The 25,463-nt window shown below is 47.0% G+C and overlaps 1 protein-coding gene across 3 annotated transcripts in view; it reads left to right on the top strand.

The window, feature by feature from the left end:
• PPP1R1A (protein phosphatase 1 regulatory inhibitor subunit 1A) overlaps positions 1-25,463 on the top strand; it is a 282,252-nt gene that overhangs the window by 90,987 nt on the left and 165,802 nt on the right. The window contains exon 1 of one of the 3 annotated variants that reach the window (XM_073561423.1): positions 18,134-18,199. The exons of the other annotated variants lie outside the window; for them this stretch is intronic. Coding sequence (XP_073417524.1) covers positions 18,185-18,199 — 15 coding nt within the window. The 5' untranslated portion in view covers positions 18,134-18,184. Of the gene's footprint in view, positions 1-18,133; positions 18,200-25,463 lie in introns of those variants that run through there. 3 annotated transcript variants of the gene reach the window in all.

Genomic DNA, 25,463 nt, shown 5'->3' with positions numbered 1-25,463 from the left:
GACGTAGCAGTCAACTGAAACACATTGATGTCGCATATCATGTAACTTATATTGCTGATTCTGTTTATCATCCACTGAGCACTTTCGGTGAATAAAGAAAGCAGATTCTTCACAAGTTTGTTGAGCTGGATTTTCTCCTGTTTGCACCCTCTTCAGTTGCTAGTTCGGGATGAAGGTCCTTCGTTACAGGAAGGTCCGCAGGAGATTCAATATGACCTCAGGCTGCCAGAATGATATGTAGTCCACATGCCTCCAGCCCACTGCACCTTGAACTTCCGCTTGTAACAAACCTCACATTTTCCCTAAATTTCTCTAACTCACACTGAATAAACCAGGAAATGATTCTCCCTTTTTTCCTTCATGTACCACTCCCAGGCTGGGCTGGTCCCAAACATTTAACTGTATCGTGTACTGTACACTATAATAATAATTTTTATTTATATAGCGCCAACATATTCCGCAGCACTTTACAATTATAATAGAAATACATGCATAGTAATACATGCAGCCGCATCTCCGGTCCTGAGTGTCGGCGGCAGCACCTGATGTTGATGAGAGAAACTCGTGCAAAATTCTTGCATCACACACGGTAGTGTGATCCTGGCCTAATGGCGCCAAGCTGACAGTGTCTGTAGGTTACTGTGGACAATCCTGCTGACAAGTTCCCTTTAAGTCTGCTTATTTCTTATTTAGCATGTTGGGTGCATTTAAAGGGGGTTGTCCAGTAATTGACAACTCCTTTAACGGCAAACAATACCAAATCCATACAATATTACAACATGCTGATGGATCCCTTGACAGCCTGAAAGTCATATATCAACTGACTGGCCTCATAGAGATGGCGTATACGTCTCCTGACAGAGTATATCACAATCTTGTTCTCACTCCTTATATCTCAGGGTATTTTAAGTTAGGAACACATGTAAGTAAGGAATGGATTGATCTGTATGAATCAGATAGAGCTGATTTCAGCACAGGTTCAGAGAGTAATTTGCTGTGCTAATAAACATTTGACTTCATACAGGATGTCTATGTATAATGCTCTGCATGTTTCTGCATCACTATTAATCATCAAAAATACAGTTATAAAAACCTTGTCACCTTTTCCATATTACCTCTCAGTCCTGTATTTAAACTCCAGTTCACACCTTTGCCTTCTCCGACACTGTAATATTCAGTAGCATTTATGCAGCTTAAGTTCCTAATTTAGTCTTCGCACCATACAACTCACCATCTGCCGAAAGCCGGATAAGGTATTTTTTTCGGTGATTTGCATTCTGTATGCGGAATACAAGATAAAACTGATACATGCGATATTGGGAAAGGTCAATGCAGACAAACACTAAATAATCAATTGTTCAAAAAATAGAAACTGTCAGCCGATTAACTGAGATGCTGGTACTTGTAGTGAAACATCGGTGTAAATAATAAAAAAAAGGCTAAAATCTGTAAGAATACCTCCCGATCTAATCTTTAGAGCTTCCCAAAGGGAAAAAAAATAGTTTTGCCCCATTTCTAATTTGGTATGGAAAATTCTTACTGTTGACAGAGGTTATACCAGTTGGCTGTCCACAAAAATTAGTCTGATGCATGGGGTAAAACTATGTGCTTGGACCATAAGGGTCGAACATGGAGACCCTAAGGTTCCATATCACAGAACACTTAATGTGCTTTTGACTTTGTGAGACCCCATACTCTTGGCAGCAGCAATGCTTCCCACCAGAATATGGCATGTGTTCAAACATGGTACATATAAAGCACCATATTACCGACTCGTACAGCAAAGATCCATAATTCAGCCATGTGTATATGCTGTAACGTCCAATAACCAGTGATTATAGGGAATCTGTCACCTCATTTTTGCCCTATGAGCTGCGGCCACCGCCATCAGGGGCTTATGTACAGCATTCTGTAATGCTGTAGATAAACCCCCGATGTAACCTGAAAGAGAAAAACACGTTAGATTATACTCACCCAGGGGTGGTCCGGTTCGATGGGTGTCGCGGTCCGGTATGGCGCCTCCCATCTTCTAGCGATGACGTCCATTACAGAATGCTGTGGATAAGACCCTGATGGCGGTGGCCGCATCTCATAGGCCAAAAATGAGGTGACAGATTCCCTTTAAAGGGATCGTGTTATTTCACTCTCATTTTACCTTTCCCATCTTGTTTGTAATGTAGCTACACCCTATTACATATTTATCCGTTCACAATTTACTTTATGCTTTTTTGCACTGTTAATTGACTGAAATGATTGACTTAATGCAAAATGACATCGGTTTTCATTTGATTACAAAGGATTTTTGCAATTTAACCAAGGGTCAAACGGGGCAAGAAGAATAAAATATCTCAAAATTATTAGGATCCATTAATTAGTACATCATCATGAATTTCTTAAGATGCATACTACTTATACAGGGAAGCTTCAGAAAATGACATTGTTTAAGTCAGATGTTTGTGTTGCATGTATTTTTAAACCATTTTTTTTCATATCACGATCTTTACTAACAAAGCAAAAATAGTAATTTTGCAATTTTTTCACAATGGAAACTGAGGCTTTTTGTAAACTTCGACTACCTGTCCTTTCAGGGAAGAGTTTACATAAGTTTTCCTATTAGGCCGGGGCCTCACATGTGAGTGTGATGCGAGAAACTCACGCAAGTCTCTCGCATCAATACCCGGCACTGCCGCCGGCACTCGGACCAGAGCATAGGGCTGCATAGAAAGACATGCAGCCACACACTCCGGTCCCGAGTGCCGGGTATTGATGCGAGAAACTCGTGCGAGTTTCTCACATCACACTCGCAAGTGTGACCTGGTCTTAGTAGATGAGAATTACAGTGACAGATGAAGCCTCTATGCACAGTTGATAACACAGAATCAGCCATTCACAATAGGCAAAGTCACAGATGACCCTGATCCCCCTCCCTTCACAATAATGTTTGCACGCGCTCATTAGATGCTTCAATGCAAAACATAGCCCTTATGGTAAGATCCCCATCCTATATATTATTATTATTATTATTATTATTATTTATTTTTGGAGCACCATTGATTCCATGGTGCTGTACATGAGAAGGGGTTACACACAAAATACAAATATAAATTACAGAACACAAACTAACAATGACAGACAGGTACAGAGGGGAGAGAGCCCTGCCCTTGTGGGCTTATATTGTACATTCTATGTACATGTGTTATTTCTTAAAACAACTGGAAACTAAAGTCTAAAAACTCCCCAGTGGCCGGTGTGAAAATTGTAAGATTTCCATTTTTTATTCTTAATACAGATTGTGATAGGTTAAAAAAATTGCACAAATTGTTAAAAGAAATGCATTTATAGAGGTGAGCTGAAGGCCTAAGTAACCTCTCTATCTATTCAATGCCACAATCTAAAGTAATTTCTAAAATACTTGCATTAAAGATGTTCCTATCCTTTTCCTAACAAACTAACTGCTATTCTATTTTTTTTTCCCTTCCTTTTTGATGATGGTTCATTTAAGGATCACAGTGCCACAGCCCTTGTCACCTCTCTAAAATGAAGAGTCATCAGTGACGCTCGATTCAGGGGTTAGGATAGTCCCTGCGCAATATGCACTGTGCGATATGTTCAATGTTAGAGCGCACTCGCTCACCGGCTCAGATCAGCAGTACCAAGCCAACAACAGAGGTATCAGACTCAGAATACCTGGTGTGCAGGAGCCCATTGACGTCACTTGTGGGGGAGGCGCTGATCTCTGCTCTATGGGTATTGTGTCACCACTCAGCTGCCGGCTCATTACTGCTAATCTGAGCCAGCGAGAGACTGCGCGCTGTCATTGTGCACATCATACAATGCACAGGAACAGAGCAGGTATTAGCCCTGCCCCTGAAACGAGCGTCACTGATGAAGCCACATTTCAGGGAAAGGGCAGGGGCTGTAGCCTCGACCCCCTGATTATGCTATTTTTGAGTATCGGGAATTCTTAATACAAGTATATTAGATTTTGGCACTAAACAGATATGGAGGTATAATGAAAATTACTTTGCCTTTGGACCACCCCTTTAACCCAAAAAAACTATTTTAATCAATAGGTAATTTTTTGATAGCTTCCCTTTAAGGAATAGATTGTAAGTTCATGTACTGGATTGCTTACCATTGTGCTGTATTTATGAATTGTCATGAACATTATCCAGGGAATCTGACCTAAATAAATCCAGTAGCATCATCCCAATAGGTGATGTAAGGATGTTCTTTAGATACAGTAAATATAAAGTCGGAGGCTCACATATAAAGCTTTAGTTCACACCTGCACCTAAGTGTATGTCGACCAGATAGAATAGAATAAGGGCAGCATTTACAGAGTCTGTATCCTGTGAAAAGAGGGAGCAGAATGGCAGGTAGGATCGTTAGCGCATTGTGACAGCCATTTTGCTCTATCTATTGACAATACCATCAGTATGGTGGCGGCAACTATCTTCTGGTACTTAAATCACTCCTGATCCTAAAAAAAAGAAGCAATATGGTTAAGAGGATTATATTAGGGAATTCTTGTTTAAGCAATTTTGTAATTAACAAATGGAGCTTTACTATCCTTTAATCTGTACTTTACCGCAAATGTGAGAAGATTGTAGATCAGGTAAAGCATGGGTCTTAGGAAAATAAATCAGTTTGACATTCAGCTATTGACATGTCTTATGTTCCTGCTTAAGCATTAAATGTACAGTGGGTACGGAAAGTATTAAGAAACCTTTAAATTTTCTACTCTTTGTTTCATTGCAGTCATTTGGTAAATTCAAAAAAGTTAATTTTTTTCTCATTAATGTACACTCTGCACCCCATCTTAAAAAAAACAGAAATGTAGAAATTTTTGCAAATTTATTAAAAAAGAAAAACCGAAATATCACATGATCATAAGTATTCAGACCCTTTGCTCAGTATTGCGTAGAAGCACCCTTTTGAGCTAGTACAGCCATGAGTCTTCTTGGGAATGATGCAACAAGTTTTTCACACCTGGATTTGGGGATCCTCTGCCATTCTTCCTTGCAGATCCTCTCCAGTTCCGTCAGGTTGGATGGTGAACATTGGTGGACAGCCATTTTCAGGTCTCTCCAGAGATGCTCAATTAGGTTTAGGTCAGGGATCTGGCTGGGCCAGTCAAGAATGGTCACAGAGTTGTTCTAAAGCCACTCCTTTGTTGCTTTAGCTGTGTGTTTAGGGCCCTTGTCTTGTTGGAAGGTGAACCTTCGGCCAAGTCTGTGGTCCAGAGCATTCTGGAAGAGGTTTTCATCCAGGATATCTCTGTACTTGGCCACATTCATGTTTCCTTCAATTGCAACCAGACATCCTGCCCCTGCAGCTGAAAAACGCCCCCATAGCATGATGCTGCGTCCACCATGTTTCACTGTTGCAGGTGATGAGCAGTGCCTTTTTTTCTTCACACATACAGCTTAGAATTATCACAAAAAGTTCTATCTTCGCCTCATCAGACCAGAGAATCTTATTTCTCATAGTCTGGGAGTCCTTCATATGTTTTTTAGCAAGCTCTATGTGGGCTTTCATATGTCTGGCACTGAGGAGAGGCTTCCATTGAGCCACTCTGCCATAAAGGCCTGACTTGTGGAGGTCTGTAGTGATAGTTGACTTTGTGGAACTTTCTCCCATCTCCCTACTGCATCTGTGGAGCTTATCCATAGTGATCGATCTTGGGGTTCTTCTTTACCTCTCTCACCGAGGCTCTTCTCCCATGATTGCTCAGACTGGCTGGACGGCCAGGTCTAGGAAGACTTCTGGTGATCCCAAACTTCTTCCATTTAAGGCTTATGGAGGCCACTGTGCTCTTAGGAACACTGAGTCCTACAGATATTCTTTTGTAACCTTGGCCAGATCTCTACCTTGCCACAATTCTGTCTCTGAGCTCCTTGGCTAGTTCCTTTGACCTCATGATTCTCATTTGATCTGACATGCACTTTGAGCTGTGAGGTCTCATATAGGCAGATAGATAGGACGTGATTTGTAAAGGCACAAAACCTATCAGTTTAATTAAACACAGCTGGACTCCAATGAAGAAGTAGAACCATCTCAAGGAGGATCACAAGAAAATGGACAGTATGTGACTTAAATATGAGTGTCTGGTCAAAGGGTTAGAATACTTATGACCATGTGATATTTTAGTTTTCTTTTTTAATAATTTTTCAAAAATTTCTACATTTCTGTTTCTTTTTCAGTCAAGATGGGGTGCAGAGTGTACATTAATGACAAAAAATGAACTTTTTTGAATTTACCTAATGGCTGCAATGAAACAAAGAATGAAAAACTTAAAGGGGTCTGAATACTTTCCGTACCCACTGTAAATGAGTCAAATATGTTACTTTTTATTTTATGAATTGGAGCAAACAACATCCAGGCACATTTTGTATTTTCCTTGTTACTCCTGTTACGCAATGTCTCTCATGATCTCCAGAGCTTATCCTGTCCTCTGGTTCCCCAAGGAAGAGCTTGATATCATATTCTTCATAAAAACCTCGGAAGTGATAGAAAGGACAAACTTCTGCCTGACGTCATGCAATAGAAAACTTTCCCATAATTGTTTTTTAACCTTTTGACTAAGAGATGTCAGTGCCGAATCTTGTAACTGTCTTGGGCACTGTTATGAGGATCCTGACTCTTCCTTCGTCCATGACTATAAAAGGAAAGTGTCTTGAAAAAAATTGCCTATTGCTTTAATCAAGGTTTTAGGTTAAATTTATTTTATTTCTAAATATTGGTAATTTTTTTCTTCATATAACTGTTTAAAAAAGAAATATAGAAATCTTTCAATTTTCACACTGGCCACTGAGGACACTGAATGTAGAAACAGTAGACTGACACAGATGGAAATATCTAATATCTTTTGTATGGAAATATGTAATGAGCCTGTGCAAAAGGTGATTATGAAGGGAGATGTAACAAGGGGAGGCGCTGTATATAGGCGTTTTACCTGTCTTTATAATCCTGCCTGTGACGATAATGAGGCTTCTGAAAAGTGTTTTGTAAAAAACAGGAAGTATGAGTCTAAATTAGTCTCAGTGACCAGTGTGAAAAATGTTAGATTTCTGGGAATTTTTTAAATTGTTATATGAAAATAAAAATATTGCCAATTAATGATGATATGGAGATTATACATTCCTTTTACACAATCCCAACATTTTTGGGGGATAATGTGATTAGATTGGCAATTAACACATATGTTTGAACATCATCATCACATACTGTATATTTATACTTACACTTAGAAGCAATCAATGAGATAAGCAGCAGGTTACATTCATTGGAATTTTTGCAAAAGAAAGGTATGCTCCATGATATGTTCCAACATATAGATAGGGAGTGATATGAGAGGATTTATATGAGATGTTATCTAAAGATTCCCTTCTAGTTAGTTATAAGTCATCATACAAAGGTTTGAAAGCAATTTATGAGGCCCCAAGACTTACTCAAATCACAGCATGAATGATACATTTACTTCTCATTACGTATGTTCCGTAGTCCTAACATCACAATGTAATAACAGATTGTAATCTCTCACATCACTCTCTGTTGCAAGTTCGCCAACAATTGAATTTCTCTAGTTTGCTCATACCATGGTAAATTTGATAGACAGCCAACTAACCTAATCAAAATATTTATTAAGTGCGGGAGGAAGTTTGGGGTTCATGATTGAACTGAGCCGCTGCACTGTATATAAATCATGGGTGTGGCGCCCCAGGAGTATGGCCACCACAGTGGCTTTGCCTTCCTCCATGGAGGGTAATGCCAGGCTTGGAAGCAGTAAAGGGTCTCTCTCGCAGTTAACCTATACATGCAACACAGTTCCACTCCAGGCAAGCAGGGGGGACTCTGAACTGGAATTGAAGGGAGGAGTGCTCTCTGAGGGCCAAGAGGAAGGAGTGGTCAGTTAGTGTGAGGAGGTCCACGTGTGCAGACGTGTGGAGAGAAGCTGTAGGTTGAGCTGAGAAAAGAGAGCTCCCTCACAGTGAGAGTGCATGAACTGGAGCCTGGTCTCCACGGTTGTACGGATACTAATGATCCTGCAACAGACACCAGAGGAGTAGGAGGCTGTAAATGCCCTACTCCCATCTAAGACTCGGAGGCACAACAGCACGGAGTCAGCCAAGAGAGGAATAGCAGCTACAGCTGTCTGCCATACGAGGAGTGCTAGTAGAAGAGAATTAGGAGGAACTTCAGTGTAATTCAGTACTAGGAGTACTTCACTCAAATAAGTGCTAAGAAGGAGACTGCACAGCCCATCTGCTGAGAGAGAATCCCTGAGCTGCTTTCAGGCTAGCCTGCTCCAGTACCATCTGTAATCAGGACCCTGGACTGCATTTATCAAGTAAAGGTACAGAAATTGCACCCCGCTGTGTCTTTGTCTGCTTCCTAACCTTCCGGCACTGCTACATCCCCGTGCCAACCACATCTGCACTGCCCTGGGACTACAGCTTCACCTGTGGGGAGCTTTTACATCTTTGCTGCACCATACCATCAGTCCCAGTGGATCTGCAAGCAGCGTCGGCTTAACATCTCACTTGCCGAACACCACAAGTGGCGTCATGAGCTATTCCATTACTGCATTCCACCATTCAATCTCCCCTAATGCTTGGGCGCCCAGGGCCACGGACCGGGTCACCGCTGCTGTGACACATCCCGCCGACACCGGCCCGGTACCGAGTAACCCACAGCCCTGGGAGGGTGACCCATGGGCATACCTAGGGGGCCGAGCAGGGCACTTGGGCACTTGCCCTGTGCACAGCTGGCAGGGGGGCGACATCAGGACAGTATGAAGTGTCTCCCCAGCGGCTGCATTTTGCCGCCCTCCCCCAGAGCTGACAGCCAACTCAGAGAAGCAATCAATTGTACTCGCGCCTCTGAGGCACAAATACAATAAAAGCCATGAACACCGACACTTCTGGGTCAGGGAGACGTCAGCAGTGCGACCAGGTCATCTGATCACGCTGCTGACATCCATTTCCAGCGCTGCAGACACATGGTGCGTGTCAATCAGGTAAACTCTCCCCTGGAGCTGAAGAGACTGAAGATTTATTGTAATTTGGGGGGGGGGGTATTTAAGGAGACAGAAGGAGCAAGACAGACACAGTATTGGTGTGGACACCACATGTGGAGTGGGGGGAGATTGGCGTGGATTGATGCGGACACACTTAGGAGGAGGGTTCAGGAGATTGGTGAGGACACAGTATGACAAGAGGTTGTGGGATTGGTCAGTGTATAGCATAAAGTGAGAATAGTGCATTAAAATATAACTTTTAATATACTCATTAAAAATAAAAAGTGTCACCTCTGAAGTGAGGGGGAGGTGACTCTAGGCCAAGGAGCTTGGCTCCAAGTTTCACCCAAGGTTCAGACCTCCTCTAGGATATAAAAACTGATTCCTCCTGCAACAGCAGGGACTGAATTCGTAATGACACACTACCCACTGTCATGCGGTGAATAAATTGTTCTCAAGTAGGACTGAGCAAAGTCACCAGTACATGGCAATGTGATCCTACTTACATGTAGACAGAGTGGTATACAATCTATGGCAACAAAGTGTCACCACTTATAATAAATAACGGACACATAATAATCAGGTGGGAAAGTATAAGGTAAGGAACGTTATCACCAAGTTAGATGTATGCTTTCACAGGGCAGTGGATCTTGTTTCCTGGCTGGATCATCAGAAGATTCCTGAGACGGACATTACCCTGTCAGTCCCAATGGGGCTAGCAGTAAACCTATCCCAAAACTCCTGCCATGACAACGGCAGTCCACAACTACTCCTGTGCTGAAAAAGCCCTGCACTCTCCCTTCAGTGGTGTCCCAACGTGTTTCATTCAAGCATATTCATAAGGGGACTAGCTTGTACCAGGAGATAAAGTGCTAAGTCCTGTGCTATAGAGACCTGTGGTCCCTCCACTATCTGCGCTGTTCTGCAGGAAACATAACATTAAGCACTGTAGTCTGCCCAATCCTAACATAATGTAATATTCTCATTGTCAGGACTCAGCTCTGCTTCCTGATTCCAGCTGTCATCACATGATCATTCTTGTGCAATTTTCATACTTAGGCTGTGTACCCTCGTTGCGGATTTTATGCGTTTTTGCCACGTTTTTCACCGCGAAAACGTATACAGAACGCACCCCATGCATTCCTATGGCATTCCGCATATTCTGTGCTAATGCTGCGTTTTTTCCGCAGCGGAATCGCAAAGCGGAAAAAATGCAGCAAGCTCATTATTTTTGCGGAATCGCCGAGATTCTGCACACATAGGAATGCATGAGATCCGCTTACTTTCCGCATGTGGCTATGCCCACCATGCGCAAAATGAGCGGATCATGTGCGGATGGTACCCAGAGGGTGGAGGAGAGGAGACTGTCCTCCAGGCCCTGGGTACCATATCACTGTAAAAAATAGAATTAAAATAAAAAGTCGGGTTATACTCACCTTCCGGCATCCCGTGCAGCATTACCGATGCTCCAGCCAACTCCCATTCTCAGTAATGCCTTGCGGCAAGGACCTATGATGAATTAGCAGTCTCTCGAGACCGCTACAGTATCGCGAGACCGCTACGTCAGCAAAGGTCATTGTTGCAAGGCACCACGAAGAACGGGAGCATCGCTGAGGCCTGGTGACGCTGCGCGGGACACCGGAAGGTGAGAATATCACGATTTTATTTTTATTATTATTATTTTTAACATTCTATCTTTTACTATTGATTCTGCATAGTAAAAAGTTGGTCACACTTGTCAAACACTATGTTTGACAAGTGTGACCAACCTGTCAATCACATTCCAAGCAATGCTTCAAATCGCTTGGAATGCGCTTGAATTCCACATGCGAAAATCGTGTGAAAAACGCTTGTTTTCTGTGGGAAAAACGTATGCAAATTTCCATGCGTTTTTCCCGTGGCGGGAGATGCGGAAATGCTGCGGAAATTTCCGCAGCATTTCTGCAATGTGAGTATATAGCCTTACAGTCCCTAGTCAACTAGCTTCTCCTTCTGCTTTTCTCGGTGAAGCAAAGGCAGTAGTATTTCACTGACCATTGAGAGAATCTGGAATAGCAGCTCATCCGCATATAAGTGGTCACATGACAACTAGTCAAACATATTGAGTGCTGAGGGGAGGGCGCCATACTGAAATCTTGCCCCAGGTGTGAGAAAACATAGATATGCCTCAGTCTAAACTATAATCATCTAACAGAGGTGAAGTGAGATCTACTGACCAAATCTTCGAAGAGGAGATGAAAGAGCCAAAATTACACCAACATAGTGCCGACTCTTATAAAACATTGAAGAAACATACACAGGACTGGAGGGACACCTGAGTAAACCCCAAGATGTCTAAGATACTTTTTAGAATATAGATTTCTAAGTGTAACTCAAGATAAAAAAAACATCTATTAGGTCTATAATAAAATAAAAATAGCATTTCATGGTCCATGGACATGATATAAGCAATTAGCCATAATGGTTCACTGCACATGTGGTAGATGTAATTGGAGTAGATAATTAGCTCCTGTGTGGTGAGGTCAAAGGAAGGTAGGCATCTGTCAGCTTGTGGGAGCTGAGGAAAACAAAAATCTGTATTTTTTAAATAAAATGGAAGTAGGCATCTAGTAACCTGGGGAAGGGATAATTAGGTACAGCATTTGGACAGGAGGAGAGATCATGCCAATGTGACACTCGCTGGTCTGTGGTGAAATACTCCATCACCAGCTATGGACAAGAACCAGCAGTAAACAACAAGCTGTTGATTATCTCCAAGTTTTAAAACCTCAGGTACATTCTGAATTGCCAAGCAGTTAGGTCTGAACTTGAGTCATTATACAGGTCTCTGTCCCAGTAGTCAGCAAGTACAAGTTACCAACACCAGACCAGACAATAGTTCCTGAATACAGTTATGTGTAGGTCCCCCTCTTGCCTCCAAAACAACTGTGACTCATCAAGACATGGACTCTACAAGGCCTCCAAGGTTGGGACTTGTATTTCCAGTACATCACACAGATGCATGATCAGATTCAGTTCTGAGGTATTTGGAGTCCAAGTCAACATCTTCTATTAAAAGGTACACGGATGCAACAGAGCAGACAATGAGGAAACAGTGGTACTTAAACCAACAACTATTTATTTGATTAACACAATAAAAGGGGTGCCTTTGGCACAATTGAAGGGGATAGCACAAAAACTGAAAATGAAACAAGTTATGTTACAAGAAGAACACAATAATTCAGATGAACAGGATACTGACACAGTGCTATTTACACACTGTCGTTCTATTATTACCATTAGATAACAGTTATCGTCAATGATGCCTTAGTCCTACTACGTCAACCCACAGGGCGTCATAGTCACTACTGGGCTCCTCACTGTGGTTACTCTCTAGGCAGCACAAAACATCACACAGGCCATAACGGTTGACAAAAATACTTCCCATCTAGACAGCAAGTCCCAGGTTGGTGAGTTACTTGGTCCAATTGTCACACTGGTCACCTTCGTTTCCTTAAACACGGCCAAGGTCCCCACTTTGTACCATACGTCTACATTGGAAGCCACAGCTCACACGAATGTCAGTCTGCTGTGGCCTAGTCATCTTTCGCTCAGCTCTGACTCTGCTCACTCAGCTCAGCCCTCCCTGATCTGGTATTTCTCAGGTCTTCACTCAGGTCTGGTCTCTCATGGGTTTTCACTCGAGTAGGGTCTCTCTCAAGTGTTCACTCATACCTGGTCTCTCTCTGTCTTTAGTTGGGTCTGGTCTTGATTCCTGTACTCAACTCCAGTCTCTCATAATGGCGGCTATAAGCCAGCTCACTGTACTGCATGTCTATCCTGCTACAATTTCGGGCTCCAACTCCTCCCCTTCCGGGCCTTTTATAATTTTTAACTGCACCCAGCTATCACATGACCTGCTGTCTCCTACATTCTTTTCCCTGAGGGACATGCACTTCACCCTTGAGTTCCTGCTAATGCAATTCTTTGACCAACAGATGGCGGTATCTATTAGGCTTTAACTGTGCGAGTCTTCTCACTTGTCTATCTCCTTACACCTAAACTCTTTATCATATACTTCAGACCTTTTCTGATTCAACAAATATGCATACCATTGCTCCCCTGATGAATCAGACAGCCTTGGGTGACCATGTTCCTATTGCTGGTTCGATAATTGACTTTTCTTTAACATTTTGTTGGTATTAACCACTGTACATTAGAGACACCCCAAAAGACCTGCTCTAACCCAATTGTCTAGCTGTCATAACTCAACCCTTGTCAAAGTTAATTTGATTTGCCTTTTTATTTGCCATTTTTTTCTGCTTCCAACACATCAGCATCCAGAACTGACTTCTGCCTATTTTATCCCACCCCATGATAGATACTACAGTCACAAGATAATCATTTATTCACATCACCTGTTACGACTGATTATTGTATGTACGAAACCAGAGCTCCCTAGTAATATCCTTATAGAACAGAGGTTTCAAACACCCCCTGACGCAGGCATCTGCGGCCCGCGGTGCTCCACATTAGTGATGGGCAGTCCGGCTCTTTTTGGTGATCTGGCTCACTCGGCTCTGCTCACCAAAAAGAGCCGGCTCTTTTTGGCTCAAAAAGTGGCTCTTCTTGCAAAAAGTGCTACTTTCCCCACTTTTATCACTCCCGTCTCTTAACTATAAAGCCTGGGCCTCATTATACAGCTGTACAGGGGTCTAGTGAAGGCTTTTTAGCCATTTTCTCAGACTGTAGCTCCTGGGCACAGGCCCTCACTCCTGTCCCTTCACTATAAAGGTACTGTCACACTTAGCGATGTACCAGCGATCCCGACTAGCGATATGACGCGGTCAGGATCGCTGGTGCATCGCTAAGTGGTCGCTAGTGAGCTGCCACACAGGCAGATCTCACCAGCGACATCGCTGGGGACGGGGGCCGCTACTTACCTGTCACACCAGGCGATCCTGCGTCCTCCCGCCCGGCTCCACGCGTCGCTCGTCTCCACAGCAGGAAGCCCCAGCAGGAAGCTGACGACGAGACTGTATTGTTTTTTATTTCCTCCTCGGCTACCCGTTCATAACAGTCCTCTCACCCCCCCTATCGTGGTATGCATGGTCCTCTCACCCCCCCTATCCTTGTATGCATAGTCCTCTCATCCCCCTATCCTTGTATGCATGGTCCCCTCACCCCCCAATCCTGGTATGCATGGTCCCCTCACCCCCCTTTCCTGGTATGCATGGTCTCCTCACCCCCTATCCTGGTATGCATGGTCTCCTCACCCCCTATCCTGGTATTCATGGTCCTCTCACCCCCCCTATCCTGGTATGCAATGTCCTTCCACCCCCCCTATCCTGGTATGCATGGCCCCCTCACTCCCCCTATCGTGGTATGCATGGTCTCCTCACCCCCTATCCTGGTATGCATGGTCCTCTCACCCCCCTATCCTGGTATACATGGTCCTCTCACCCCCCTATCCTGGTATACATGGTCCCCTCCCCCCCCTTTCCTGGTATGCATGGTCTCCTCACCCCCCCTATCCTGGTATTCATGGTCTCCTCACCCCCCCCTATCCTGGTATTCATGGTCCGCTCACCCCCCCCTATCCTGGTATTCATGGTCCGCTCACCCCCCCTATCCTGGTATTCATGGTCCTCTCACCCCCCCCTATCCTGGTATGCATGGTCCTTCCACCCCCCCTATCCTGGTATGCATGGTCCTTCCACCCCCCCTATCCTGGTATGCATGGTCCTTCCACCCCCCCTATCCTGGTATGCATGGTCTCCTCACCCCCTATCCTGGTATGCATGGTCTCCTCACCCCCTATCCTGGTATGCATGGTCTCCTCACCCCCCTATCCTGGTATACATGGTCCCCTCACCCCCCTTTCCTGGTATGCATGGTCCTCTCACCCCCCCCTATCCTGGTATTCATGGTCCTCTCACCCCCCCCCCTATCCTGGTATGCATGGTCCTTCCACCCCCCCTATCCTGGTATGCATGGTCCTCTCACCCCCCCCTATCCTGGTATGCATGGTCCTCTCACCCCCCCCCCTATCCTGGTATGCATGGTCCTTCCACCCCCCCTATCCTGGTATGCATGGTCCTCTCACCCCCCCTATCGTGGTATGCATGGTCCTCTCACCTCCCTATCCAGGTATGCATAGTCCTCTCATCCCCCTATCCTTGTATGCATGGTCCCCTCACCCCCCAATCCTGGTATGCATGGTCCCCTCACCCCCCTTTCCTGGTATGCATGGTCTCCTCACCCCCCTTTCCTGGTATGCATGGTCTCCTCACCCCCTATCCTGGTATGCATGGTCTCCTCACCCCCTATCCTGGTATTCATGGTCCTCTCACCCCCCCTATCCTGGTATGCAATGTCCTTCCACCCCCCCTATCCTGGTATGCATGGCCCCCTCACTCCCCCTATCCTGGTATGCATGGTCTCCTCACCCCCTATCCTGGTATGCATGGTCCTCTCACCCCCCTATCCTGGTATACATGGTCCCCTCCCCCCCCTTTCCTGGTATGCATGGTCTCCTCACCCCCCCTATCCTGGTATTCATGGTCTCCTCACCCCCCCCTATCCTGGTATTCATGGTCCTCTCACCCCCCCTATCCTGGTATTCATGGTCCTCTCACCCCCCCCTATCCTGGTATGCATGGTCCTTCCACCCCCCCTATCCTGGTATGCATGGTCCTTCCACCCCCCCTATCCTGGTATGCATGGTCCTTCCACCCCCCCTATCCTGGTATGCATGGTCTCCTCACCCCCTATCCTGGTATGCATGGTCTCCTCACCCCCTATCCTGGTATGCATGGTCTCCTCACCCCCCTATCCTGGTATACATGGTCCCCTCACCCCCCTTTCCTGGTATGCATGGTCCTCTCACCCCCCCCCTATCCTGGTATGCATGGTCCTTCCACCCCCCCTATCCTGGTATGCATGGTCCTCTCACCCCCCCCTATCCTGGTATGCATGGTCCTCTCACCCCCCCTATCCTGGTATGCATGGTCCTTCCACCCCCCCTATCCTGGTATGCATGGTCCTCTCCCCCCCCCCCCCCCCCTATCCTGGTATGCATGGTCCTCTCCCCCCCCCCCCCCCCCCCCCTATCCTGGTATGCATGGCCCCCTCACTCCCCCTATCCTGGTATGCATGGTCTCCTCACCCCCTATCCTGGTATTCATGGTCCTCTCACCTCCCTATCCAGGTATGCATGGTCCTCTCACCCCCCCATCCTGGTATACATGGTCCTCTCACCCCTCTATCCTGGTATGCATGCTACCCCTCACAACTCGCCCTCTCCTGTCATCACCGCCAGACGCAAGACCCTGCGGCAACACCGAATCGGTAAGGTGTTGTGCCGGAGATCGCGGTATGAGTTCAGTGCTTACGCATACCGCAATCTCCTGGGGAGAGTGCGTCTACCGTGATCTCGTGGGGGGTGCGTCACTCTGTCTGGAGCCAGACTGCGCAGGTGCGTCTCACTTGCGCAGCCTATAAAGGCTTCGGACTGATTGATGCTTAGAGCTTTATATTATACATATACCCCGGATCTGTCCACAGAGTTTCTCTGCCTCAGATTTATATTATTACTTTCCCACTGTAGAGCAGCAGGAACTACAGAAAATAATGAGAGGGATAAGATGGCTGTCAGTGCTCATCCTGCAGCTGACGGACATCCACTGTTATGTCAGACAGTGACAGTCTGTGTGACTGCACATTGTGATCGATCACAGATCATGTGTGTGCACTCACTGCACTGAGCAGCCAATCACAGTACAGCTATGTGTTCATGTGGGAGGAGCCCAGTCCCAAGTCAAAGCCTTGCCAGTCACTCCCCACTTGTGCTCACTGCTCTAAGGCTATGTGCACACAGTGCGGATCCTCCCACGGATTTTTCCACGCGGATTTTACTAAATCCACAGGTCAAATGACCTGCATTTTTCCTGCGGATTTCTTCCTTTTTTTTGCGGTTTTACTGCGGTTTTTGTGCGGTTTTCCACCTGTGGATTTGTAGAATGGAGCAGGTGGAAAACTGCAGCAAAACCGCACAAAAGAAGTCACATGCTGTTTTTTTTTCCGCACAAAAACCGCACGGAAAAAACCGCAGCATGTGCACAGCGGTTTTTTTTTACATAGGCTATAATGGTACTGTACATCACCTGCAGTTCTGCTGCGGATCCGCACCGTGTGCACAGAGCCTTAGGCCGGGGGTCACACTGGCGAGGAATACGGGAGAGTGAGAGGCGCAAAAAGCACGCATTAGACACGGACAAATGATTCTCTATGGGGTCACTCGCACCAGCCGTACATTTCTCCTCAGTATCCTACGCTCCGTGCCACTCGCAGCATGCTGCGATTGTCAGCGTACTACGCCCGTAGTACGCCAATGCAAGTCTATGGGTGAGCAAAAAATACGGATTACACACGGACCAAACATGTGACTTGCGAGAAATACGCACCAGGTGTCTTTTAGCAAAGCCGGCAATTCAGTGCGCTATACAGTAAACTCACACTGACAGGTTTAATAAAGAAATGAAAGAATAGATATAGACACATAGAATACACACATATATATATGCATTCTATGTGTCTATATCTATTCTTTCATTTCTTTATTAAAACTGTCATAGGGCTCCATTATATGTCCATTTTGCAAGCCTGTGAGAAAATCTCGCCATACGGATTACATACGGATGCTTACATGCGCAAAATACGCGACCACACCTTGATTACGGATGACATACGGAGCACTATTTAGGGGTCTATCATCCGTATTACGCATGTAAAATACTGACCGTATTTTGCGCAGGTTAGTGTGACCCCGGCCTTAGTCTCCTCCTCAGCTCCTCCCAGCCCCCAGCCAGGCAGGAAGAAGCTACACAAACAGCAGGGAGAAAAAAAAATTGGCTCAGCTCCCAGTGGTGAGCCGACTCCCGTCGGTCACATGAAAGAGCCGGCTCTTTGTCTCGGTTCGTTCACGAAGGACACATCACTACACCACATGTCTCGCTCCCTGAGGCAGGGGGAAGGCGCGCATTCAGGAGCATGCGATCCACGATGGCTGTTCTGTGTGCACACTCTGCACAGGACCTGGGATGAGGTCACAGGAGAGGGAGGAGTCAGGGGTCACATGATTAGGAGCCTCCATGTAAGACACAGCTGTCTGTGCTGGTTGTCATGGTGGTGGATGAGGTAAAGTTTCTGTGTGGGATCAGGAGGGGTTTACAGGGTGGTGGCAGACCTGTGTGTGTAAGGAGTGGAGCCGTGTGTACAAGGTGCATGGAGCAGAACCATGCCGTGTGTGTACAGAGCCGCATGTGAACGAGGTGTATGGAGCAGAGCCGTGTGTGTACGAGGTGTAAGGAGCTGAGCCGTGTGTGTACGAGGTGTACGGAGCGGAGCCGCGTGTGTACGAGGTGTACGGAGCGGAGCCGTGTGTGTACGAGGTGTGGAGAGCGGAGCCGCGTGTGTACGAGGTGTAAGGAGCTGAGCCGTGTGTGTACGAGGTGTACGGAGCGGTGCCGCGTGTGTACGAGGTGTACGGAGCGGAGCCGTGTGTGTACGAGGTGTGGAGAGCGGAGCCGCGTGTGTACGAGGTGTAAGGAGCTGAGCCGTGTGTGTACGAGGTGTACGGAGCAAAGCCGCGTGTGTACGAGGTGTACGGAGCGGAGCCGCGTGTGTACGAGGTGAGCGGAGCCGCGTGTGTACGAGGTGTACGGAGCGGAGCCACGTGTGTACGGAGCAAAGCCGCGTGTGTACGAGGTGTACGGTGCGGAGCCGCGTGTGTACGAGGTGTACGGAGCAAAGCCGCGTGTGTGCGGAGCGGAGCCGCGTGTGTACGAGGTGTGCGGAGCGGAGCCGCGTGTGTACGAGGTGTGCGGAGCGGAGCCGCGTGTGTACGAGGTGTGCGGAGCGGAGCCGCGTGTGTACGAGGTGTGCGGAGCGGAGCCGCGTGTGTACGAGGTGTATTAAGTTTGAAAGGAATGCGGCCCGCCAGCTCAATTTTTTTTTTTTTATGTGCGGCCCATTTACTCTGCTGAGTTTGAGACCCCTGTTATAGAATAATTAGATATGGACGCTGGAAACATACACTCCTTTTAGTCTGTAAATGTTGTGTCCCATTAAATTCCGCTCACCATAATGTATATTATATTTTCAGATATTTCTTGCCTTTTAACTTCAGAATTGTGCAGAAATTAATTAGAAAAACTAAAGTATGTCAAATGCCTTCTGCTAGAACTATGTACCAACGAACAGAAATTTCATAGTAGGTGATGATATTTGGAAGTGCAAAGTGATAATCCATCTTGCTATGAGGAGAATAAAAGCCCCGTTCTCCATTCTGTAGGTCAATCTGTGCTGTTCAATGAATAGGCCAGTTCAGCTCCTAGAGCTACCTGAAGACATTTCTCATCTGCAGTGAGTTATGACTCCCTTAGTGTAATAAGTGACTCATCCAGTTCCTGAGTTTTCACTTGTGATATACATCATTGTTTTCCCTGAGGCCAGATCCACTGTGTGCTGACACCAAAATGATATCCTTCAAGGATTACCTTCTTTACCATGCCCTCGTTAATCTAATCTATGGCACCTCACGTTATTGGCATTCACTTTATGAGCTGATCAATAAACACTACAAATCTTATATAATCTCAGGCATTGGCAAGTCTGTCTAATACAAAATACATTTTCTGTGCTTTGTGAGAGGAGGGAACAATCCAACAGAACATGATTTGTACTCTAATCCTTCAAATCATGTTTAGACAATGTGCATTTGTCATAAATGATTTATGTTTAGTGCACAGTGCTGTGCATACGGTTTAGACAGGTGAGTAAAAAATGCTGCAGAGTAATATTGTTATAAAAGAGAGATGTGCTAGTAGATTATATTTATCAATAACATTCAAAAGATAAATCTAAATCAAATCAATATTTGGTGTGCCCTCCCTTTACCTTCAAAAGCAGCATCCATTCTTCTAGGTACACTTGCACGCAGCTTTTGAAGGAACTGAGCACAGAGGATGCTCCAAACATCTTGGAGAACTAACCACAGATATTCTTTGGATGTAGACATGTGCAAATCCTTCTGTCTCTTTGTGGGGGAAGCCAGGGCGGTACTCGTGGCCCGCAAGGGAGGCTGCATCAGCACATCCTGGCTGCCCGCTCCATACACATAAAGTCCCTTTGACAGCGTACCTTTTGACTCACTTGCCTGTCCCTTAGGGTCCTCCCTGATCCAGCAAGGGTTTCTTCCGTTACTTGACAAAGACAGGCAGAGTCCAGGTTCAACTTTAAACAGATAACTTTACTCAGTTGTTGACACAGCTCGTCCAGTTCACATACAAGAACAGCACACAGATCCTTACAAAGTATGACGTTCTATGTCCTTGTGCTGTCCCTCTATTCCTTTGGAATATTGCTGGGTCTTACCTTCTTCTCCGGTACCGCAGCATTCTGTCTGACCAGTCTGACTAGCTTTAGGAGTTCCCAGTCCGTTTCGCCCCAGACACTCAGGCGTCTGCCAATATAGCTGACTGTCACCAAGATGAAGCTGCCCTGCATTCCTTCCTTCACCTTCCCGGTGATCCGTTACACCTATCCCCTGGACGAGCTGAGCTTCTTTTCAACATTGCATGGCTAGCTGCCCTGCCTGGGCTCTCAGGCCCGACTAACTCAAATGCAGGAAATTCTCTGCCTTACCCCAGTTGGCCCCTCCTAATTTAACTAGTTCCTGTCTTAGTACTATTTGGTCCTAAAGTGCCCCCTCTAGTGGGCCAAACCAATCACTACCTCTCCCTATATCCAACATATAAATAGCAGCACACAGGTACATAACAATATATCAGAGTAAGGCCACATGCACACATTCAGTATTTGGTGATTGTTTTACCTAAGTATTTGTAAGCCAAAACCAGGAGTGGGTGAAAAATGCAGAAGTGGTGCAAATGTTTCTATTATGCTTCTCCTCTGACCGTTCCACTCCTGGTTTTGTCTTACAAATAATGGGGTAAAAACTCACCAAATACTCAATAATGTGTACACATGGCCTTAGACATTCGACATTTACCAACTTTCAACAGGGACGTGTTTAAAGGGAACTTGTCACTTCATTTCTCGCATATAAGCTGCGGCCAACGCCATTAGGGGCTTATCTATATTCTGTAATGCTGTAGATAAGCCCCCGGTGTAACCTGAAAGACAGGGGCTGTCTTGCAAATTTTAGCCTGGGGGGCAAGCACAATGCAGTGGGCCACGGCCCATCTTAAGGTTTGGGTTTCCTGTAGTAGCACTTGAGTATAGCACATGTTGAGGAACAATAAGGGTGTGTGCACACGTTGCGGATTCTGCTGCGGATTTTTCCGCGCAGATTTGCCCAAATCCGCAGGTTTATCTGCGGATTTTGTGCGGTTTAGCCTGGTTTTCCCCTGTGGTTTGACACCTGTCATGGAATCCGCACAAAGGATTGACATGCTGCAGTTTTGAAACTGCAGCAAATCCGCGCGGAAAAATCCGCAACGTGTGCACTGCGTTTTGGACGTGGACACCACTTACCGCAGGGCGCAGGCACTGGGCAGCAGGGACTGGAGTAGGAGTGGGAACAGACTGGCCTGTGACACACTGTAACCTAGAGGGTCACATCCACGTTATAGAGGGTCACATTCATATTACGGAGGTTGAAATCCACTTTACAGAGGGTCACATCCACATTACAGAGGGTCACATCCACATTACAGAGGGTCACATCCACATTACAGAGGGTCACATCCACATTACAGAGCAGACCTGGGCAAAGTGCGACCCGGGAGCCACATCTGGAACGAGACAACTGTGAGGCTGGAAATCAGAGGTCCACGGGCTGCACGATGCCTGCCTGGCCTCTCATTTCCATGTGCGCCACTGCTGACTCCTTTGGTGGAGGAGGGTCCTCCGGCCACTTCCTCCCCCAGTGTGTGAAACAGCTGACACGATGAAATGACGTCATAGCGTCAGCTGTTTACTCCGGAGAGTCTGCGCACCAGAGGCAGGGGGAGAAGCACAGTGACGGAACGGGACGAGGTGAGTATGTGGTGTTTTTTTTTCCTTATGTGTATGGGCCATTTGGGTGGGCATGGTGCGGCTATGGGGGTGACAACATGGTGCTGCACACCTGGGGTGGGTGACGACATGGTGCTGCACACCTGGGGTGGGTGACGACATGGTGCTGCACACCTGGGGTGGGTGACGACATGGTGCTGCACACCTGGGGTGGGTGACGACATGGTGCTGCACACCTGGGGTGGGTGACGACATGGTGCTGCACACCTGGGGTGGGTGACGACATGGTGCTGCACACCTGGGGTGGGTGACGACATGGTGCTGCACACCTGGGGTGGGTGACGACATGGTGCTGCACACCTGGGGTGGGTGACATGAGGGTGTGATATTGTGCTGCTGCTGCACATGGTGTTGCATATGGGGGTGACATGCTGCACATGGGGAGGCTATGGGGGCAACATGCATTGTATATTGGGAGACTGTGTGGGGCTCATGCCATATATATGGATGGAGGCTGTGTGGGGCTCATGCGGGGTATATAGGGAGGCTGTGTGGGGCTCATGCCGTATATAGGGAGGCTGTGTTTGGCTCATGCCGTATATAGGGAGGCTGTGTGGGGCTCATGCAGTGTATATAGAGGCTGTGTGGGGCTCATGCAATGTATATAGGGAGGCTGTGTGGGGCTCATGCAGTGTATATAGAGAGGCTGTGTGGGGCTCATGCAATGTATATAGGGAGGCTGTGTGGGGCTCATGCAGTGTATATAGGGAGGCTGTGTGGGGCTCATGCAGTGTATATAGAGAGGCTGTGTGGGGCTCATGCAGTGTATATAGGGAGGCTGTGTGGGGCTCATGCAGTGTATATAGGGAGGCTGTGTGGGGCTCATGCAGTGTATATAGGGAGGCTGTGTGGGGCTCATGTAGTGTATATAAGGAGGCTGTGTGGGGCTCATGCAGTGCATATAGGGTGGCTGTGTGGGGCTCATGCCATATATATGGATGGATGAAGGCTGTGTGAGGCTCATGCAGTGTATATAGGGAGGCTGTGTGGGGCTCATGCAGTGCATATAGGGAGGCTGTGTGAAGCTCAAGCTGTATATAGGGAGGCTGTGTTGGGCTCAGGCAGTATATAGGGAGGCTGTGTGAGGCTCATGCCGTATATAGGGAGGCTGTATGAGGCTCATTCAGTGTATATAGGGAGGCTGTGTGGGGCTCATGCAGTGTATATAGGGAGGCTGTGTGAAGCTCATGCCGTATATATGGATGGAGGCTGTGTGGGGCTCATGCAGTGTATATAGGGAGGCTGTGTGGGGCTCATGCAGTGTATATAGGGAGGCTGTGTGGGGCTCATGCATTGTATATAGGGAGGCTGTGTGGGGCTCATAGAGTGTATACAGGGAAGCTGTTGGGGGGGCTCATACAGTGTATATAGGGAGGCTGTTGGGGGGCTCATACAATATACAGAAGGGGTTGTGCTTGGATTCAAACGATATATAGGGGGGTGTCAGCATACTTAATTCTGCTCAATTAATTTTGGCCTATTGGTTCGGCCTTCCACGACAGTCATGATCTCTCATATGGCCCCTCAGGAAAATTAATTGCCCACCCATTATAGAGGGTCACATCCACATTACAGAAGGTCACATCCACATTTTAGAGGGTCACATGATGTGACCCTCTAAAATGTGGATGTGACTTTCTACAATGTGGATGTGGCCCTCTACAATGTGTATGATGTCACCCACATCCACACCCTGGCCATATCCACATTTTAGATGGTCATATGACTTACATCCATATTTTAGAGGGTCGCATCACATCCACATTTTTGATGGTCATGTGGATGTGGCCCTCTAAAATGTGGATGTCACCTACATCCACATTTTTGAGGGTCACATGCACATTTTGGAGAGTCACATCAACATTTTAGAGGACCACATCCACATTTTAGAGGGCCACATCCACATTACAGAATCTGTAATGTGGATGTGGCCCTCTAAAATGTTCATGTGACCCTCTAAAATGTGGATGTCACCTAAAATGTTCTAAAATGTGGATGTCACCTAAAATGTTCTAAAATGTGGATGTCACCTACATCCACATTTTTTAGGGTCACATTTTAGAGGGTCATATGACTCACATCCACATTTTAGAGGGCCACATCACATCCACATTTTAGAGGGCCACATCACATCACATCCACATTTTAGGCTACTTTCAGATTTGCGTTCGGAGGCGCAGTGCTGGGCCGCCGCTAAGCTCCGCCCCCGGCAGCGCCTCCTCCGGTCAGCTCCTCCTCTGATCGCATGACTCTGCATGCGATCAGCCACGTACCCTATAGTTAGTGTTGGGTATGCTGGTCGTGTGCTGGTACACTTTTGCCGGCGTTTGCGCCCTTTCGGCATAGCGCCGAGTGCACAAAAATGCAACACGGCGTGTTTTTGTGCGCTTGATGCAGCGCCAAAAGGGCACAAGCACCGGCAAAAGTGTACCAGCGCATGACCAGCGTACTCAACGCTAACTATAGGGTACGCTGATCGCATGCAGATTCATGCAATCAGAGGAGGAGCTGACCGGAGGAGGCGTGGCTGGGGGCAGAGATTAGCGGCAGCCCTGCGCCTCCGAACGCAAATCTGAAAGTAGCCTTAGAGGAACACATCACATCAACATTTTAGGGCCACATCCACATTATTGTCTGTGGCTGTGGATAAAACACATTTTCCCATACTTGCTGCTGGAGGAGCCTGCCTGGGCTGGAGGACACACGTTGGGACCCCTGTGTGAGGTGAGGTAAGTAGCAGCAATTGATTCAATCAGCAGTGCACTGACTCAGTGGAGCAAGTGGACTGTGGCCTGGCTGAGGCTGTCACTGTGTGAGCAATGGCGGCTGCTCTCTGCCTCTTCACTCAGATCTGGCTGGGGTTCAAAGGCGTGCTTACGTAGCACGTTGTACATGACCCATCTGCCTCTCTGAACCCCAGACAGATCTACCAATCACAGCGTGCCGCTGGCTGCCACATCATTGCAGTCTCAGCCTGCAGTCTGTGCAGTGACTGAGTGCCGCCCACCTGCCCGGCCCCACCCTCCCCATGTGTCTGCAGACTGCTACTAGTGCTGTGTGTGCGCCGGCCCCCTGTGTCAGCTAATGCTATGTGTGTGTGTGTGTGGCGGCCCGCCCACCCGCCCGGCCCCCCTGTGTCTGCTAGTGCGGCCGCTCTCCTCCTGTCCCCTCTGACATGGCCACGGCCACCATGTTTGCTGTGATACTGACTGTCATAAATATGTATGTACACACGCTGCGGGGCGGGCGGGCGAGTGGGGCGGCCCTGTCTTTTGCCAGTTAACCGGCCCGGGGGGCAAATGCCTCCCTGCCACCCGGCACAGCCCGCCCCTGCTGAAAGATAAGAAAAACAAGTTAGATT

This window comes from Dendrobates tinctorius, unplaced genomic scaffold, assembly GCF_039654945.1.
Source record: "Dendrobates tinctorius isolate UK_male_01 unplaced genomic scaffold, ASM3965494v1 ptg000319l, whole genome shotgun sequence".
NCBI classification, from domain to species: Eukaryota; Metazoa; Chordata; class Amphibia; order Anura; family Dendrobatidae; genus Dendrobates; species Dendrobates tinctorius.
This window is presented reverse-complemented; position numbering and strand designations above follow the sequence as displayed.